This window comes from Tauraco erythrolophus, chromosome 6, assembly GCF_009769465.1.
Source record: "Tauraco erythrolophus isolate bTauEry1 chromosome 6, bTauEry1.pri, whole genome shotgun sequence".
NCBI lineage: Eukaryota > Metazoa > Chordata > Aves > Musophagiformes > Musophagidae > Tauraco > Tauraco erythrolophus.
In genome coordinates this window covers 17559887-17579186 of record NC_141470.1, presented here as the reverse complement: position 1 = coordinate 17579186, position 19300 = coordinate 17559887, and the positions used below count along the sequence as shown (strand labels likewise).

The following is a 19300-nucleotide window of genomic DNA, read 5'->3' as shown; positions in this document are numbered from 1 at the left end:
TGTCCTTTCATCTCAGAAGTAGCTATGTCTCAGAGTGCTTTGGGATTGCTGAAGGTAAACGAAAGATGTACTGTTGCTAAGGGACAAAAAATGTGCTATTGACACATACGGGAAATGGGGACAGTGCTGAAATGTTCGGTAGCATGAAGGAATAAGCAAGAATGCTGCCTCTGTCATACCTCCATTAACAGGAACGAAGCAATATCCCCATTTTCCAGATAAGTGAACTGGGACACTGAGATTGAGTAAACTGGTCCGGGTTTACGCAACTAGTTAATGTCAAGTCTTCTGCCTGTTGGACCACAGTCATTTTTGGCACAGTACTCTGGTTTTTTATTTCTTTCACAGTGTTCATAATCTATTTATACCATTTTATACCATTTTATCTCATAAAACTTTCTCTCTTTTCTCATTGCTTTTTTTAGTCTAATACGGGATTTTCTTTTTAATGGGCCTTATTGGATCCTGAAAATAAGAGTCCTAGAAACATAGGTGGTTCTATCTCTCAACCTGACATTACAAGTCTAGTGTGGATCTTCAACTGTCCTTGGACCCTGTGTAGAAGGTCCAGTGCCTGGAAAACCACATTGTGCAAAATTGTAATGGATCAGCCTGGGTTTAGGGATGTACTTGTTGGCATGCTAGGACATGTGCCTTTTCAAAAGCAGTTGTATTCATAATACTTGGAATCATGTACAGTTTATATTTACAGATCATATTCTCAAAGGTCTTTTATTATGACATATAAAATAGGTACCATAGTTCTACAAACCTGGACTAAAGCCTCGCAGTTATGCCATTTATTTTCAGGTTGTGAGAGCAATGGCTCCATGTTGGCCAGTTTCATACAGGCAAGGTCTAATGGCACAGGGATTCTGAACTGGGAGACTTGGAGTTTGCAAAGAGCTCGTTCTGATGCATGAGCTTGGTAGTTGCTTCTTCTCCCCTTTTGTCTCTCTTTCTCCATCTAAGAAATAGCTATGAGAACAATCACCATCTCATAAAAGCACTGATACCTTTCACCTTGCAAAGTATGCTGCTGTGAAAGATAAAATTTGCTATGTTTTTTGGCAGTCATTGAAATATAAGCTAAGGATGTATTTCCTTGAGCTTACGTTCAATTAAGCATTTGGGGCCAAGCCAGGTTTGTGGTTGTCCAGAAGACCACAGGGATATGGAAGTGGGATTAATGACTCAATAAATACTGACTCAATACTAAATGAAGGCCTTTCTCCTACATTTATAATCATTTGGAATTTGTAGATCACAGCTAGATTAAAATAGTCATAGTTCTTAGAGATACTTCCTACCTTCTCCCCCTCAAGTTCCAGCACAATTCCACCATTTTCATAGCAAAAGTAAGGCAAAGCACGTCGAACATTTCCAAGCGTGGGATGAAGACAGGGCACAGTTAGTTACCTAGGAATAAGGAGGCATTAAAGTATTTGTAGTGACTGTCAGTAGCCTTCTGCTCTTTCTGTGGCAGTGCATACCCAATGGTAGCGTTACAGCTCACGCTGCACTGCAGAAGCTGTGAGCTCTACCGCTTTCACCTGCTTTTGGGACATGGGGTGCTGCAGTGACCTGGACCCCATAAAAGGGCCAGTGGATTTTGAGAATGCTTCAAAATTCTGTTTTGGGGTATCTCGATACTTCAGTCAAGCAATGCCTGTTGATATTGAGCTACGCAAAGGACCGGACTGCATACTTTAAGACACCACATCTATGGTAATGTTCTTGAAGTCCAGGGAAACTGTGTTTTGTTAGTTTGAAGGGACATTGTCTCCTACGAGCAGTTAGACCAAGACCAGAGAGCCCATGAGAGGGCTGTGGGAATCAGACAGATCAGTCCAGAAGTGTCCGATTAGGACAGCAACTCTTCGATGGAGAGATCCAGTTGAGCACTAGCAGAAGATTTAAAGATCTTCTCTCTCTGCTTGAAGCTCCTTCCTCTCCTGTTTTTCGCCCTGTTTTCAATTACAGTATTACTGTTTAATGTGGATGCAGACACATAAGCAACTGGGTTTGATTCTTCTTGCTGCTGACAGAGACAAACTGAAAGAGATGCCTGCCTGCTTTATAGCAGAAGCCACATTATTTTCCTGTATGTTAGCAATTATATGCATTGTTTCCTGATCACAAGTCTTTCTCACAGTCTATAGCATGGCTGTAGTTGATCATAGAGCCTGATGTGTTTAGATTTGAGTGAGTTATATCAGGAATGCTTTGGTTGCCTGTTTTTTTTTTTTGGGGGGGGGGGTGGGAAGCATTTGTTTATGTTCTGTCAGAATGATCCTGTCTCATTTCATAAAATAAAGGAAGGTTGAGCTTTTCTAGCAGTTTAGCAGGAAGAAAACAGAGCTCCAGGAATTGGCATTTATTCTAGATGGTGCTCTGTACTCGGAATTGATTGGCAAGAGGGAACTGCGTGGTATTGTGTTGCTTGGTAGAATGGGAAACAAAAAACAAGGAGAGTCTTGAATGCTCCTTGCCATGAAGAATTACAGGACTTTGTGCAAGGTGACAGCCATCCTGATGTCACGGCCAACTTCCAACGTGGGAACTTCAGTTGCAGTTTTACCGAGCCTATTGAAATCAGTGGGATTTGGCTGTTCACTTCAGCATGCTCAGGTCATCACCATCTGCCTTCAAAATTTTGGCCTTCCAAATCACAGCTCAGTTTGCTAGGATCAGCTCTCGTTCTCACCTCGCAGAATGTTTCTTATGGAATTTATCAGAAGCCAAACATTGCAAAAATATGCTGATGCTGGAGACCAAGAGCATTTTTTCTTACTTGGTTTCCTAATATGTTTTTGTAGCATGTTCATAGCAGTTCTGATTTCAAATACGTGACTTTTTTTGCAGTATTAGGGACTTTCAGAAACAATTCCTAATGTAGAAGGGCAATCCTGAATTTTCTGGTGGCTTTTCTTTCTGCTTGGTTTTACCAAACAGGTACTTGTTTCTTGTTACTCTAATTTGTGTTATGGTAGCATTCAGTAACGATCACCACTGGTTTAGGTGCAATGCAAACACAACGCACAGAAAGAATCCTTGCCCAGAGAAGCTGTTTTTGTTCTGGCCAAAGGAGAAATCAGTACACGTTGTATTGTCTCATAGACTTTACTAGGTTTATCAAAAAAAACAAAAACAAAAAAAGGCACTTTTTCTGTGTCAGTAGTTCATGGTATATATCCAGTCCTAATTATATTCCTGATTTTCTGCCTAACCTGTCATGAATACAGCCAATGAGTTTCTGAAATAAGGGAGTTGGTACCTGAGCAATTTCCGTGAGGAATCCCAGGCAGCAGAATTTAAGTGCTTTCCAGACAAGTCTCCTTGGCCCTTTGCCACTTGCGAGTGGCCCCATCTTAACCTCCAGACATCATGTAAGTGTTGGAAAGTCATCAGATGACTGATGAGTTAATCACTAGGAAGTTGTCTCCCAATGTGAAGGATTTAGATTAAAGTAGAGAAAGCGCAGAGAAAATCATTACAGTGAGGTAAAAATGATGGCTAGTCCTTTTTCATGAATGTAACATGCAAACAGCATGAAGTGTGAAGACAACATAGGTACTTAAAAAATTATTGGAAATAAGGTTTTTAAACTTTCAAATCTTAAAATAAAATTCAGGTAAAAGTCTGCATTTGCTTGCATCTTAATATCAAAAGAGCAGAGCTTGATGCCAGCCTCTGAATTATCACGGGACACTCAGAGTTGGGCCCAGGGTTCCTTACAGAAGTTGCCTTGCTTGAAGACTGGACCGATTGCCCAGCTCAGGGAAAGCACGCAGCGTTTTGCACAGCCCCGCTCGTGGGGAGCGATCACGTCGTAGCCAAAGCTCTCAGCAGAACTGCTACACTTCTTAAAGCAGAAAGATGTCCAAAAGTGTGAACAGACTTTTCCCTGGACCTAGCTCAGACTGTGGAAACGTTTTCAGTTGCTATTAAAAAGCATTGAATTACAGACAACAATTTCCAAATCTGTAGGCAAGCAGAATAATTTGATTTTAAGGAACTGCTTAACTGGAATTTCACCCAGTTGTGACTGCCTTTTTTTTTTTTTTTTAAGATCCTTGGCAGCAAGTGCCCATGAACAGGTTTCGTGTATTAACTGAGGTAGAATAAATATGCCTTTTTTTCCAGCTGCTTTTTCAAAGGCTATGGAAATAACAGAAACAAATTAGTTAGCCAGCCGTGCCTTAATCACAGTGCTACAAACGTGCTTTCAATTGGGCTGCTACGGGGTGTTGCCTCACGCTGTTCTAGAGAGGTGAGTTCTTAGATCCCTGTGCTCTTGAGGTTTGATCTAAGCCACACTCAAATTAATAAGGTCTCACTAACTTCACCGGGGCTTGGTTCCCATACTTAAAATCTTGGTTAATTTAAAAAAAAAAAACAAAACCAAATAAAATTGTGACCAGAATGCCAGGATACAGCTAGGGATGTGTAGGAAACACAAAATAGCCCACATCAGAGAAAATACTGTAAGAACAGTGGTGTGCGTGCCTGAATGGTTTGTTGCTGCACTGCAATTACGTGTTGTTTTTTGGGGAAATACACGTTCTTGAACGTTAGGAAATAAATCGGCAAGTTTAACATGATTTCAAGCAGAGAGTGTTTTGACATGAATTGATTTATTTCAATTACAGTTTTGCTTATTTAGCTAGCCATGATTAAAACCAGTGATGCCACAACTATAAAAATACAGAAATGCGAATGCCAAATAGAAATAGAAATCGCCTCTACAGTTTATGCCGTTGTAAGACCTTTTGAATGCAAATTTCATTATTTGGGTGGGAGGAGAGCAGGTAACACCATTTGGGGTACAAGTAGTCATCACAATGTAGTTGTGTCTGTTACCAAACAACAGGGGTTTTAATTGTTATTAAAGGAGACTCCACCTGCAGTACTGTGTTCAGCTCTGGGGCCCCCAACATAAGAAGGACATGGAGCTGTTCGAGCAGGTCCAGGAGAGGGCCATGAAGATGATCCAATGGCTGGAGCACCTCTCCTGTGAAGACAGGCTGAGAGAGCTGGAGTTGTTCAGCCTGGACAAGAGAAGGCTCCAGAGAGACCTTCTAGCAGCCTTCCAGTACCTAAAGGGGCTACAAGAAAGCTGGAGAGGGAGTTTTTACAAGGACATGTAGCGATAGGACAAAGGGTAATGGCTTCAAAATGAAAGAGGGAAGATTTAGATTAGGTGTTAGGAAAAAATTCTTCACTCTGAGGGTGCTGAGACACTGGAACAGGTTGCCCATAGAAGTTGTGGCGGTCCTATCCCTGGAAGTGTTCAAGGCCAGGTTGGATGAGGCTTTGAGCAACCTAATCTAGGGGAAAGTGTCCCCACTCATGGCAGGGGGGTTGGAGCTAGATGATCTTTGTGGTCCCTTCCAACCCTCACCATTCTGTGATTCTGTTAAGTCCTGCTCCTAATTGTAATACCAGTGGGCAAAGCTTGACTGCAGGTGTCCTTGTGCCTGAATGTCTGATCTGAAGAGCAAAGATGATGCTTTTCTAACTCCACGCAGTTACTGGAAACATAATGAAGAAGAAATGCTGATTAGTGTGCTGCAACGTGCTGTAATTGTAGGATACTTTCTCCTTTACTGCCCATTCCGTCACTGCTCTCCGTCTGCATCAAAGGTTGTGTCGAGAGGTGTGTTTTCTCATTCCTAGGCCTGCTCATAACCTATCGAGACCTGCCAGGTGTGGGGAGGCTTTGTGAAATCTTATGTAATGAGGACCTGATTCACACGCCATTGCCGTCCTGGGGAAAATCCCCAGTCGCATCATCGGGCTTTGACCCATGGCCAGAGTCTCGGGAACTTCCTTATTTCTCTCTGGTATATAGGAGATATTCCTCGGCTGTACCAAGGCAGATGAGAACGTAAATCTTGTGCACAGCTATCTGGTATGAGTAATTTTTCCAAAAGTAAATAAATCATTCCCGTTTCCTCTTACCCACAGCACCTGGCAAACTGTGAACTGAAAAACTGAGAAAATGCTGTTTCATTTGTGAGCCAAGTTAAATCATTCTACAAATCTTTGGTTTTAATTCCTTGGTAGAAAACAGAACTGACTGAAACTGGCTGGCAGAGGAAACGTGGCCCTTTTTTTTTTTGGCTCCCCCCCCCGCCTAGGTTAGTAATATAACTGCCAGTTTCTTTTTGCCTCTGTAGAATTATATGCCTCTACTTGAAACTTTTGACAAATCAGTCCATTTTCATTCTCTCTCTGCCATAAATTCAATCCATATGTCTTTAAAACATCCTTTCATAGCTTTGACATGGAAAAGGAAGTGGCTTAAGCTCTGTATAGGAGGCTACAGTGTATTTAAAGCAAGGTCTTCTAGTTTGCATGCATTGCTTCTGTTAGCTCTTAAAGCCTCGACTTCCTAATTATTCAGGTTACAGAGGGCATTGGCAGAGTTTTCTCCATTAACTAACAGTGATGTACAGTGAAGACGCACAACAGGATAAATCATTCCCTTATCCTCAAAATATCCAGGAAGTTTTGATGCAGCCCTTGGCTTTACCACCAAGCAGGATGCAAAGAGGATGTGAAAAAGAGTAGGAGAGATCAATTCAGCATAAAATTTCAAAAGAAAACATCAAGACAAAGAAACAAAAGTCTTGCACAATGCACTGCCATTCAGCTGGCAGGGTTTTGTTTGACAAGAATACACAGCACCTACGTGACAGGAGGTCACTGCAATAGGAGTTAAAGTATCTCCACATCTAAGACTGAAGCGGGGTCAGAAGGTGAGGGGGGGGAAGGAAATGTGGGTCTAAGCTGAAATATATTGGTATGGCTGTGCGTGCATCAAAGTTGAAAAAACTACAGGATGCAGCAGGGTAAGAGCACAGGCAGTCGTGGCTGTAAGTATCTTCATCTGAAATTATGGAAAATTTGGGCTGGAGTATGCTACTGGAATTGCAGGATAGATCTGTAATTAAAAATATGGCAGCAGCTGAACACAACTGAAAATATGTTAACAATAAGGGTACAGGAACATTGGGTGAGTGGATTGCAAAAGGCATTTCAAGGTCCACCTGCATGGTGGGTGCAGTGTCACGCTGTGTTTCATTGGATCCACCCTGCCAGGTCCACTCTCCCAGCCCAGCCTCAGCCATGTATCCGTGCTCCCCATCTCATGTCAGCTCCAGCGATCGTGTTCCCAGTCTTCCCTCTGCACCACGCAGAGCAATCGCGTGGCCACGGGGTGACAAAATTCAGCTCGCTAAGTTGAAGAAAAACTAATCAACTAATGAATTTCTGGGAGGAAAGCAGGGGAGGCAATATTATTTGTTTGGATTTGTATGTTGCACTGAGTTGTGTTGTGGCTGCAGATCTGCCATGCTGGACCACAGATAAGGGGTGAAAATGAGGACTGGGGGAGGTGAACAGCCGCCACTTTTAGAGACCACCTGCATCCTAACATGAAACTGTACATCAAGTTTTTGTAGCAGCCCTAGTCCTCTCCAGTTCACCCAAACGGTTTCTAATTTGCCAACAATGCAAATGAGTTGTAGGGATATGTGCAAAGTGGGATGGAGTCCCAATAACAACTATGCAAAACCGGCTTTCAAATCCGTCGTTGTGTTCGTTCACTGTGTGTTAATGCCCGTGCGTGCACGAAGATAAAATGGAAGGAGCGTGCGTGTGGGGAACGCGTGTGGTGCAAAGTAATTATGTCTCTGATCTCTCTCGCCCGTAGAGGGGTCATTTATAGAGGTGAAAACATAATCAACCTCAGAACTCGTGGGCGTAGTTTGGCATATCCAAAGGTTCGCACATGTAGAAACCACAGTCTGCGCATTTGAAACTGCACGCAGGTTCAAAGAACTGGCATAGCCCACGGTTTTGTTTTCAGAGTTGCGAAGATTGCAGCTACCGTTTACCTTAGATGGACTTGAGGTTACCTTCCACACCTTGAAAAATCAGGCCTTTCTATCTAGCTATCTGCATACAGCTGTTTAAAAGCAAGCTGTGTGTGCACAGCTGAGTTGTTGTATAAACAGTATTAGAGACTTCACTGAAGCTTTTCATGTAGTTTTATCTCAACTGCAATTTGTTTCTAGTTTTTAACGGCTGTAGAAACATGCAACCTTACTCCCTAGAGCCTAGTTTCGCTGTTTCAGCTGCTCCAATGGTATTTACAGCACTGTTTGATTTTATTTGAACTGTTCGTAAGACCTCAAGTCCCCTAAGAAAGGTGCAAACGCGTTCAACTTCCATATCGCTCCTATCAGTAGAGAGACTTGCTTTTCAGCTCCCGTAACTTCACTTGTAACAGGACTGTTCTTTGCTCTCGTCCCCAGGTGTGCTGTCTCTGCCTGCCTACTTTAGCCCATACAACGATGGCTCTGTGTGCAGCGACGGACGGGCTGATGCTTACGCCCAGCTGGAACTCCGAACTTTAGAGCAATCTCTGCTGGCCACTTGTGTTGGAAGCATCTCTGAACTGAGTAAGTTTCAGATGTAATCAAACGTGGGTTTCTTTCAGCGAAGCAGGAGAGCCAGTCCCTCCGCTGTTGAGGTCAGTGGGAGTGTTGCTGTTGTTGACAGCGCGAGCAGTATTTGGCTAATGTTGCATAAGATCTAATTATCTCGTGGTGCTGTTTATGAAACCAGGTTGGTTCGTTAGACTACTTTATATTTAATTCACCTTGGAGATGTATAAGATGTGTAGTAGTACTACACTTGGTGGTGTTAGTGCCGACAGGAGATAGATGCTTTTGCCTGGATGCCTCTGAAGGCTTTCTTGTGTGTTTGTGGAATGCAGCAGTGGCACCTCCCTCAGACGGCAAAGAGGGTTCTCTTTGTTAGTGTTTGTGCAGTGGAAATGTCAAGGGTGCAGGATATTCAAGGAAAAGCTTTTTGGTTACTTAAAAAATGGAGGGGAAAAAAATCTGAGAGCACTTTGGTAACAAAAACTTGTTCAAACCCTTCTTTTTAATGCTAACCAAATGAAATGTTCCATTTCTAGACTACTCACAGAGCCTCTTTAAAGTAAACAAAAATGATTTGTGTTTTCCCGGTCTGCTTTTCCCTTGCAACGTTTCTGCTGGCATCGCTTTCATAGTCTCCACCATCTGAATGCTAATGAATGTCAGGGCCAGCAAGGAGTTTGTGGGTTTCACCATTTATTTTGCAACCTGCCTTAATTTGAGGTTTTCAAATTCCTTTAACACACCTCTATTTATCCTGGAACACAAGAGAACATTTGTAGCATGGCCCTAAGATTGAATACAGCTTCCTCTCTCTCTTCCCCCATCCCTGCTTTGGCCAACTTGGTCATTACATCTAGTGAATAGATCTCCTGATACAGTTGCCTACTATTTTTTTTTTAAAAAAAAAAAAAACATTGCTGCACATTGCCAGAAAAGTAAAGAGAGTGAGTGTGCAAAGGAGAAGAAACGTTATTCTGAGCTGAAAATTTGAATTCCAGATGTGGTTTTGCTATAACTGCACAGACTTCTGTGTTATTACCAACGCTAGAGGATTCACGATATTCTTGTAAAACGTTTAGATCCTGGAGAGTTGGGAGCTACTGAAGTGGAAAGGCAGAGATGTTAGAAGGTTTTTCCGTTCTGAAGTGGGTCCTTAAACTGAACGTACTATGCGACAAATGGGTGGCACAGCTTTACATTGCAAACTGAATTTTTTTTTTTTTAATACTCCATCGATCTGAACGCACATGTTGTCACACTTAGACACGCAGTAGCTTTGCGGGGGTTTCTCCCTAACCTGTGTAGCACTAGAACCCCATGGGTTCAGTCGGAGGTTGTTTGGCAAATCCAGTGTATTGCTGATAGATATAAATGAACAAATAATAACTTCCTAAGAATTTCAGAGGGAGATGGGATTAATTCATACGCGGGACGGCAAAGTTCAGGGCGCTTTCTCAGGAACCAGCTTTGTGATAGGGCGACTATTTCAGTTCCATCCTTTCCCAGTATTGTAACTGTAGGACACAATAGAGCAACGTTTCCTGTGAGAGTTTTAGGGGACTGTGAAACATAAAGCAACGGAGGATTATCCCAAGGAAAAAATAGATCTTAGCTATGTATAGTAATCTACAATAATCATTCAGCTTGCTGGTATGGTAGTCACACTGCTCAAAGATGTAGTGTCCGAAGCCTTTATTGTAAAGCTCTTGAGAATCTGTAATACATCACAAGAAAAGGAGAGTAAACAGGGTGTGCCTAAAGCGAGGTTATTACACAAAGACCAGCTTTATATGATTGCATTGCTGCTGTCTTGGGGTCATTGCTCTGTGAACTTTTTTAAAAAATCCACAATCTCAAAATCCTTTCCAAGTAGAAACCGCGTAATACAGACCACCTTCTTCCAGGCCTCCTCAAGTCCACCAGTACTCTGACATAGAGGCAGGTTGGCTTGAGTTCAAAGACCAAGAGGACTGAGCAGTCCAGAAAGCTCCTGGATTGAGCTTCTTACAAGGCTCAGGGGCAAATTTCTGGCAAAGCTTGTGACAGTCAGCATGATAAAGATTGGCTTTTTAATAAGAGAGCTAGGTCTTGTTATTCTGGAGAAACCTGCAGCTACAGTGAGAATAAGAGAAGCAGACCCCTTAAAAGAAGGGATTTCTATTTTGAACATAACATCGTTAATTTATCACACGTGCCTGGGTGGAAGGGTAGAACGTCATAACCCAGTTGAAAGAAATGGGAACAATCTCATAACATAAAATGGTGGTGCCAGCAATGAGAATAAAGAATTTGTACTGGTGTTACTGGCTTTGCCTTGTGAAAGGTATGCTCCCGGTTGGGCAGTGGACGTTTTGCACAGATATCAGTAGTTTTTGCAGGCAGGCAAGAAACTGGTATTCGTGGTTAGAAAGAGGAGCAAACCAGCATTAAAACAAGAGAGAAAAATCACTGTAAAGCTATTGTTCTGAATGTATGGTGACTGAGAGAAGTTTAATTCTGTATTTTCTAACTAAAACTTGGCATTAGAAAGAAAATTAAATTTCCCATGCAACAACCTGCAAAGTGGCAGCTTGAGGACAGCTTATGCCTTTGTGGAGGAAAAAGAATATGTGCACACAAAAGACGTTTCTCTTAGCAGTGCAAGGGTTTTATTTAGTTCAAAAAGTGTACTTAAGACGACTGTGGATGAGTAGTGAAGAGATGCTTTTGCTTTCTTTCTCTTTGTGTAGGTGATTTGGTATCACGAGCGATGCACCACATGCAGTGCTTGAACACCATCCGCCAGGAATGAGCCCCATTCGGCAAACCCGGCAGCAGCAACCCATCTCCTGGTCCCCTGATGCTCTCCACACCCTCTACTACTTCCTACGTTGTCCTCAAATGGAGTCCATGGAGAACCCCAACCTTGACCCTCCAAGAATGATCCTGAATAATGAACGGTATGTAGGTCGGTCAACTGTTAGTAGGCAGGGGCTTAGGCTACGAAGGTCTCCTTTTGTAAAGTAACTGCGTGTGCATGGGCAGCTCAGGCCACTTAGTGGGATGCTACCTATCAGGCTATTCCTGCAGTTAAGCCAGATTATGCTGTCAGCCTTGCCAAGTTTACGAAGCCTTGGAATTGGGACTGGAAAGTGAGCTGTTTTTTCATGCGATCTTTCCGAGCGCGGCATACGCTATATGCTGCCAACAAGGCTTGTCTAGAGACGCTGCCAAAAGTACATGTGGTTGCCTAAAGCAGTAAAGACCTTACCAAAGAAAATGTTACCTTCTGAATAGCACCAATTAACAATTGTCATCTTTCTCAGGAAAAGCAACGTCGTTTGCTGTGGAGAGATTTGAAGGGATTTATGAACATCCTTCTTAAGGATTATTTCAGTTGATGCTGTGTGTCTGGTATAGAAATAAATTTATATAGTAAGCTAGTAACTAAACAGAAAATGCAATGGGTCTCCCTACCTTCTGCCAGCATCATAACTGACTCTGAAAGTAGACCCGTGATTACAGTGGGTCAGAAATTTTCCAGTGGGAAGTTTTTTCTGTTAGAAACCTCCCTGGTTTCCTTCCTGCCCAGCTCCTTGGCAATCTGCCTGACAGGCTGGTGGCAGTGGAGAGCTGAGGAGCCCTCAGAGCCCCAGCCACAAATTGAGTTCCTTGACAGGTCAGGCAGCTCCTGCCCTCCTGCTCCTCAGCTCAGAGGCAGGCTGATAGGTGACTGCCTTGCAATTGCATGATGCTGGGAGACCGAGACCTCTCTGGACTTGTTAGGTTTCCCCAGTTTGAAATGCATATCCTGTTTTGGGTTTATTTCCGAATTCTTCCTTAATTGAGAAATTCTGGTTTCTGATTAACTCTTTTCAGGATTTATGTTAGCTTACTCTTTGGATTTATTTCAGCCTACTGAACATCAGGCCGATGGCTCTATCCTGGTCCTTTCCAAAAGCAGCCTGTGGTTGGGAAGTTTCATAGTGTAGTGAGGTGGTGTGAGGCCACATTCACAAAACAAAAAAGCAAGGTGCTTGTTGGACAGGTGAGCAGGGATAGGAGAATATTTCTGCAGCTTTGTCAATAACGTGGTTTCTTCTTCCTACCTTGGGCTTTACTGTATTGAACCCCAGCTTCTAAAGTTAGTATGAAATCATGGTAACATACAAATAATTAATTCTTAAAATTCATTCTAAAAAAAACCCTACAAAAGTTAGCCCTCTCTTTCTTCTTCCTATCCTCCTCTGCACCTGTGAGGATTATGGTGCTTTTTCCTCTGCTCCATGCAGAATTTTTTTTTATTTTAATTAAGACACTTCCTGATTGCTCTCAGACTGCACTGTCTTCAGTCCCTGCGTTTCTGATGATCCAGGTCAACTCCATCTCATGCATACCCACGTTGGCCTCCACCAAGCCTGCCAGATGATTTCAGCAGTCCTAAAGGCTTCTTGTAGCTGTGTTCACCACCATTCGAGCTGTGGTTGATGGCTTCATGACCAGAGCTTGACTAGTTGGACTGAGAAGACCTCTTGAGAATAATAGGATATTGAACTGTCTCCTTATAAGGCTCTGAATTTTCAGGCCAGGGTGCAGAAAAACATACTGGACAGAAGGCAGCCTCTATAATTTAAGTCTTGGTAAGTTACTTTGGGTTAAGGAAAACTTCAAATAAAGAGAAAAAAGATGAAGTTGTCACCCTTAAGCTGCCTGTTCTGCTATAATATTTTGTATGTGGCTGGTCTGTGCAGCCACCTTCACTGATCACTTGCTTGCGTTTTCTCTTGGTTGCTGAACCATCTTTCTGTGCTTTATTGTACCGGACCGACTCCTTTGAGGTCTCAATGTGGCAGGAGCTCAACTACTTTACAAAGTAAAAAAGATTGTCTTTCTGTTTGTCTAATCCTCCCTCAAAGTCCTTTCAAAAAGAAAAATCTGTGAGTAGAACTGTAGCATCTGTGGGAACTGAGATACACGTGTGAAAAACCAAGAGGAATTAAGTGACATTGAATAAAATAGGAAGAGGCATGACCATGCAACTCGGAGCCCATTGGTACCTCTGTTTTTTGGGCTCACTAATCCTTATCAAGCCCTACCTAGTGCAAGAACGTTCATTTTGACTTTCATGTTTGCACACTGTGTAAAAAATGAGTTTTCATGGGACCAAATTCTGTAAAGTTGTGCACTACTTCCCACAGTTGTACAACTGAAGCTCCTAAACAGCTTATATCAGAAATGTAGATTAAGCTTTCTATTTTGTGTTGTGTTCTTTTCAGTACTCTCAGTATAATGATGTTACTGCAGTTACTTGTTTTGTTCACTGGGGATAATAAATGAGTTAAATCAGGAGTGCAGTTAGCTCTCCAACTGCTCACAAACAATGCTCTTCACATGGTTCACCGGAGTTTTTTTGGAAGGCAGCCTGCAACTCTATTCTCTTTTAAAATCCGCATTAGATCCTATAACAGCTGGTGTAAGGGAAATTTCTGCCGTTTTTTTCTGACCAGTAGTTAGCTGTAAAGGAAATTAAAGAGGATATATTAAAATGGAGCAAAAACTGATGTTAGGAGGAAAAAAACCCCAAAACCGAACTTGAGGACTATCAGTTTAAACGATTGGCTTTGAAAAGTTTATGAAACCTGGAAATAAAATTAATACTGCCCAGTATACCAGAAATTAACATCCAACCCTACCTTTCATTTGTTCCAAGATGTATTTGTTTGTGTCTTACTGTATTGACCTCTGAACATGTTATTTGGCATAGCCAGTGGGATAAATATCACTAGCAGAACTTTATACAAGAGATAGTTTACTCTTTCCTCGCTTACAAGGAGACACGGTTGAGGCTGCGTGTGAGATGCTGGACTCATGGCATGATAGATGAGGGCACTGATTCACCTAATGTGACTAGGCAAAGCTGTGCAGCTCAGGGTTTTTTTTATCCTTTCCTGAGCTGTGCTAAATCAGCTGCAAACTCTGCGTTGCTCTTTTGTGCATTTACACTCTCTCTCCGGAACATACTCGTTACGTGCACTGCAATCCCAGTTTGTGTTCTACTGAAAAAAATCTCAGTCACAAACAAGGACAGTAACGCTGACCTTCTGCAAAAGCAAATGCTGCATTTGCTTATGTTTCGGTTTCTAGACTGCGGTATAAATCTATTGATATTGAACACCAATCTAAAATTTAGCAAAGAGAGACTGTTAGAGCTGCAGACTTGGTAAAACTTGATCTTGGGAAGATCTGTGAGCCTCTTTGACTCAGTGCAAGGAACTGCAGTTGTTCAGTACATCTAGAGACCTGACAACCTACTACCTGTCTTGCTTGTCTTTCTGTTGTCTGTGAGCTTTCTGTGTGTCACGCTGCCATGCAAAGTGCTGTGAAGATTGTAACACCCTAGGGTCTGGAAGGTCTTTACTGTACTTCACTTCAACGTGAAGGCAAGCATAGAATTCAAGTTCTGAAACCATGGAGGGTGTTATATGCCATGAAGGGCTTTAAGAAAACCTCGCCGAGCTTCTGAACATACCCTGCAGCAAACTGTACAAGGTATGAAAACATACACGCTTGCGCTTAGGTATGCGAGCCGCCCTAATGAACAGAGCCAGTTTAAACTCTTACAAGCTCTGTGGCTCATCCATGCTAAACACCTTGGCAGCTAAAGAATTGAATGGGTAAACTGTAGTGTCCTGCAGGAATGCGGTGGACATAGTTGTCTCTCTAGAGCTTGGCAGATAGAGGAGCTTTCTGCTTTGGCCTCCAGCATGTGAATGATTTGGGATACCAATAGATTGAAACTCTGGAAAGTTTGTGAGTTGGTTATATCTGGTTCTGATGCTTAACTCCAGGTAAAGGCATTGAAGCAGAAGGAGGAGAGGAGGCAGAATTAGAGAGAAAGCACCCAGGTGTCATAAGCAAAACATTTGAAATGTTTCCACAATGAATGCAGCTGCTTGCTATATGACCAAGCCATGACTCACTTGAAACCCCGAAATGACCGTATTTGCTGCACTGACAGTAAACCATCTGCTGTTTGGTGTCAAATAGGCCACCTGAGGAGATGTTTTGCAAATACGGAGTGCCACTTGCACAATACTTTGGCAAATGAGTTAGACCGTGAGGTGAGAACAAGCTGCTTTACTCAGTAACTGATACACCTGACTGCCTGAAGGCGAAGAGCTCGTCTGTGTCATCAGAGAACTCATCTGTCTTTGTTGCTGAAAAAAAGTCTCTCTGCTGGACAATAAGATTTTTAGAGGTTTCTCGGAGATCATAGTCTGTATTGTGTCAGAGGTCAGACAGTGTTTTTGGACCAAGAAGAGTGAGCAGATGCGTGGCACTTCCTCTTTCTCTGCTCTGTTTCTGGTCTGGGTTTTTTCCCATTGCTTATGTCAGGCTGGCTGAGCTTGGGAGCACTCCACAGTGTGAGATCATGTCCCAGAGCAGCAGAGCATGTTTGCTGGGATTGTTTGGGATACTGTGACTTGAGAAGGGCCGTCCAAAGGTAAACGAAGTTTCTCCCTTCTTCACTTTTTCCCAAGTGGATTATAGAGCTTTTGTCTTATTTTTAATGGTGTGTCAAGGCAAGAATGCTCTCTCTGTGATACTTATCTTAGGGAGTATTTGTCTGATCCCCACAGAGCACAAACTGAGGTCAATATTATAGTCTCATTTTACAGCTGGGTGGACTAGTCTACCCTAGGTTAATTGACATGGCCAGGATAGTGGTCTAGCCTTAAAGCTAGTAATAGACGCCATTGACTGCCCTTGTCCGATCTCTTTTTGGTTATCACGTGCGTACAGCATTTATTGTAGGAAAGTTAGCATGATCTAATACCTAAGAATAGGTGAAAAAGTTGGATTCTGCTTCCTTGTGTAGCTGATTATCTCTGTGTCTTTGGTAGGCTGAGCTTTCCCTTCTTGCAGCTACCCTATTTTAAAAAAACCCTATAAATTGTGTTTGCGTGTCGTTGATCTTGTTGGTCTGTACAATGTTCTAAAAGTAATTCCGGGCTTGTCCATGAGTGCCCATGGATCCAGCCATGTCAGACTTTTCTGAGCTAGCCATGTTGCAGACATGCCAAGATTTACACATTGTCTGACTTTGCTGGTGTGTAGTTTTATTCCAGATTTCAAGGAGTATAAAACAATTTACATCAGCAGAAGCACACACACTGTACCCATCTGACTCTGTCGGTGAAAATCCAGTAAAACACTAGTGAAATTCCAGAGCCGATGTAGGATTTGTCAGCTGCCAACAGTAAAATCTGGGGCTCGCCAGTTTGATGGAAATTCACAGCTCTTCAGCTGGAAAAGCTGTGGACACTGCAAGAAGCCAACTGCAATCACACAGGAGGCCACTTCATAAAAAAGAGAAAGCTATCTACTTCAGTTTTCTCTCTGTGGAGTATTTCCAGCAATGCCTGCTCTGAAACATTATTTATTGGGAAAGGATGAAAACTACATCTGATGCTGCCAGAAGAAAAGCTTGTAGCTCTTTTTGAGTGCTGTTTGATCGAATGCTATATTCTTCCAATATTTGAGCTATTGATTTATATCGTCGTTAGCTAGAACACTTGATTTTTTTTTTGTCTGAATAGATAGTTCCTGATACAGTGTGAAAATTCTGTCCAAGCATCCCGTGACTCAGTGATGATCAGGTTTTCATCTTGGTCTATTACACTCTTAGATTCCAAAACTCGTTCTCAGACCAGACTGAGTAGAGCCATGGCCTTATGACCATATGTTATCTTTCATACTTTGTAAAATTCAGTCTGTCCTCAGCTACATCAGAAACATGCCAGTGACTTCTACTGAGAGTAGAATAATCTCCAAGTAGTCTGTGCATCAGCTTTCCTACAGCGCTACTTTCAAGAACCGTCTGGCATAGTTTCCCTATCAAGAGTCTTGCAGCGGTTGATGTGAATAGAGTGCAAATCTGTGCTATGGCTATTTCTAAATCCCCAGTGACCATCTGGTGAAGATGGCCACCTCATCACGTTTTCTAAATTTCATGTCTTAGGTCTTAGTACCTTTTTACTTGATGATCTCTAGGTGCATCATTAGAAATAATTAGAGCCTTCAGCTCTTTCCTTCACGGTTAGCTTCTTTCTTCCCTTGTGTTCAGAAAATGCCTGTCACAACTGAACGTTCATTCTGAAATTGCTTGAGACAGGAGTGATTTGGTTACATAGATCAAATTTAAACAAGGATATCAATTAATATTAAAGAGAATACTAACACCCCGGTTATTAATATTAATTGCCTCCAGAAATTCTTGCTCTATATTGCAAGGGCATCCAACTGGCAGAATAGGAAGGAAAATTAGGAATAACCTGCAGAGCCTGCTGCCAAGACCTGTGCTTGCTTGAGCTGCATCCTCAATATCACTGAGAAGTACCACTGCTTTCAGAGCTGGTTAAGGCTTTTCAAGACAAATCTTTTCTCCAGATGGATGTTTCCAGACTCTCACTGGTGTGTCATGAGGCTTTTTTCCTCTCTACTCTTTTTAACTGCAGATTTATGGAATTTTATTAAGTGCAATAGCTACATCATTGTCTGTCTTTCAGATTTATCTGTGGCCTAGTCTTTCCTAATTCAAATCTAATATATTTACGTCTGAATTCTTTTATTTTACAGCCATAACCCATTGTTACCATGCCGCATGAGGAACAGAACTTGATACACTTAGTTCATGAGCTGTGTCTTTGAAAAGGTCTGCAATAAATAAGTTCTGGGATCTCTTGTCTGAGAGATCTTAGTATCTTTCTGTTCTGTCTACAGCTGCCTCGCCAGTCAAGAGTAGATATATGGGAATAATAAAAGTAGACCCTAATTCATTTGTCGTGAGAGAGAATAGAATCATATGTCATGTTTAACAGTACTTACTTCAGTCTACTCAGAGTATCTCCAAAGTCAACAGAGTAACTACAGAAAGATGTGTCAGTGAGCATATTCCCACCCTCATGAAATATTCCTCTTGTTTCCTCCAGAGCTATTTTGATATAAACATACTGATTAAATGTAGAGAAACAGAAGGAAGTCTTACATTGAACTGTGCCATTATGGCATTGCTTGTTTAGAGTGGACATAAAAATGTGCTCCTGTTTGTTTTAAAGAAGAAAAACTATTTGCTATTGATGAAAGATTAGTTTGGTAGATTAATTAGAAGAACAAGAAGCCTATAAACAGGTAAGATCAGCTTCCTTCACCAACACTAAGGAGAGAAGCTGTTACCATGTATTTTTGCCCATTTCAGACTTGGATCAGTTAATGTCAGACTTAATTGTGATTTTGAGGTGCTCCTTCACAAGGAAGATGGAGTGAATGGCTCAATTTCAGAGGCCATAAGCTACAATCAACGTGTATCTATTGGCTAAAATTACTGTTAATTGGCAGTGCTGTTCCTGACTTTAGGCAGGATTATGTATTTATCGAGCCCATACTAAATAGTTGCGATACATTGGATGTCTTCCACGGTTTTGAAAGTTGGGAATATACGTCATTTAACAGGAAGAGTCAGCAGCTTTATCACACTTCTGGTGAGCAACTTTCACCTTCCAGCTCTTTACAGTGACGTCTCAGCGTGTGTTACAGCAGTAACATCTAGCAAGGAAAAAACCAGAAACACTTAGAAACTGGGTTTTAACAGAGTCAGAGCCTTTGCTAGTAAGACTCCTTCTACGTATGTGCTCCCAGTATCCTACCTGAAAGACTGAAGAGAGATCCAGGATAAAATGTTTATGTTTGTTTATTACTCTGTGCATGTGTCTGTGCATGCTCTGAGCACTGTAGCAGAAGTGAATGAAAACCAAGTCACATGAAAGTCAAAAAGTGACAGACAGTAGTTTATGTTTGGGCTCCTG

General features: G+C 42.1%; 1 protein-coding gene across 1 annotated transcript in view; it reads left to right on the top strand.

Moving 5' to 3' along the window:
* Positions 1-19300, top strand: part of ABTB2 (ankyrin repeat and BTB domain containing 2) — a 139720-nt gene that overhangs the window by 81432 nt on the left and 38988 nt on the right. Inside the window, 3 exon segments of the mRNA XM_086613484.1 lie at positions 8325-8471; positions 11186-11223; positions 11226-11395. Coding sequence (XP_086469610.1) covers positions 8325-8471; positions 11186-11223; positions 11226-11395 — 355 coding nt within the window.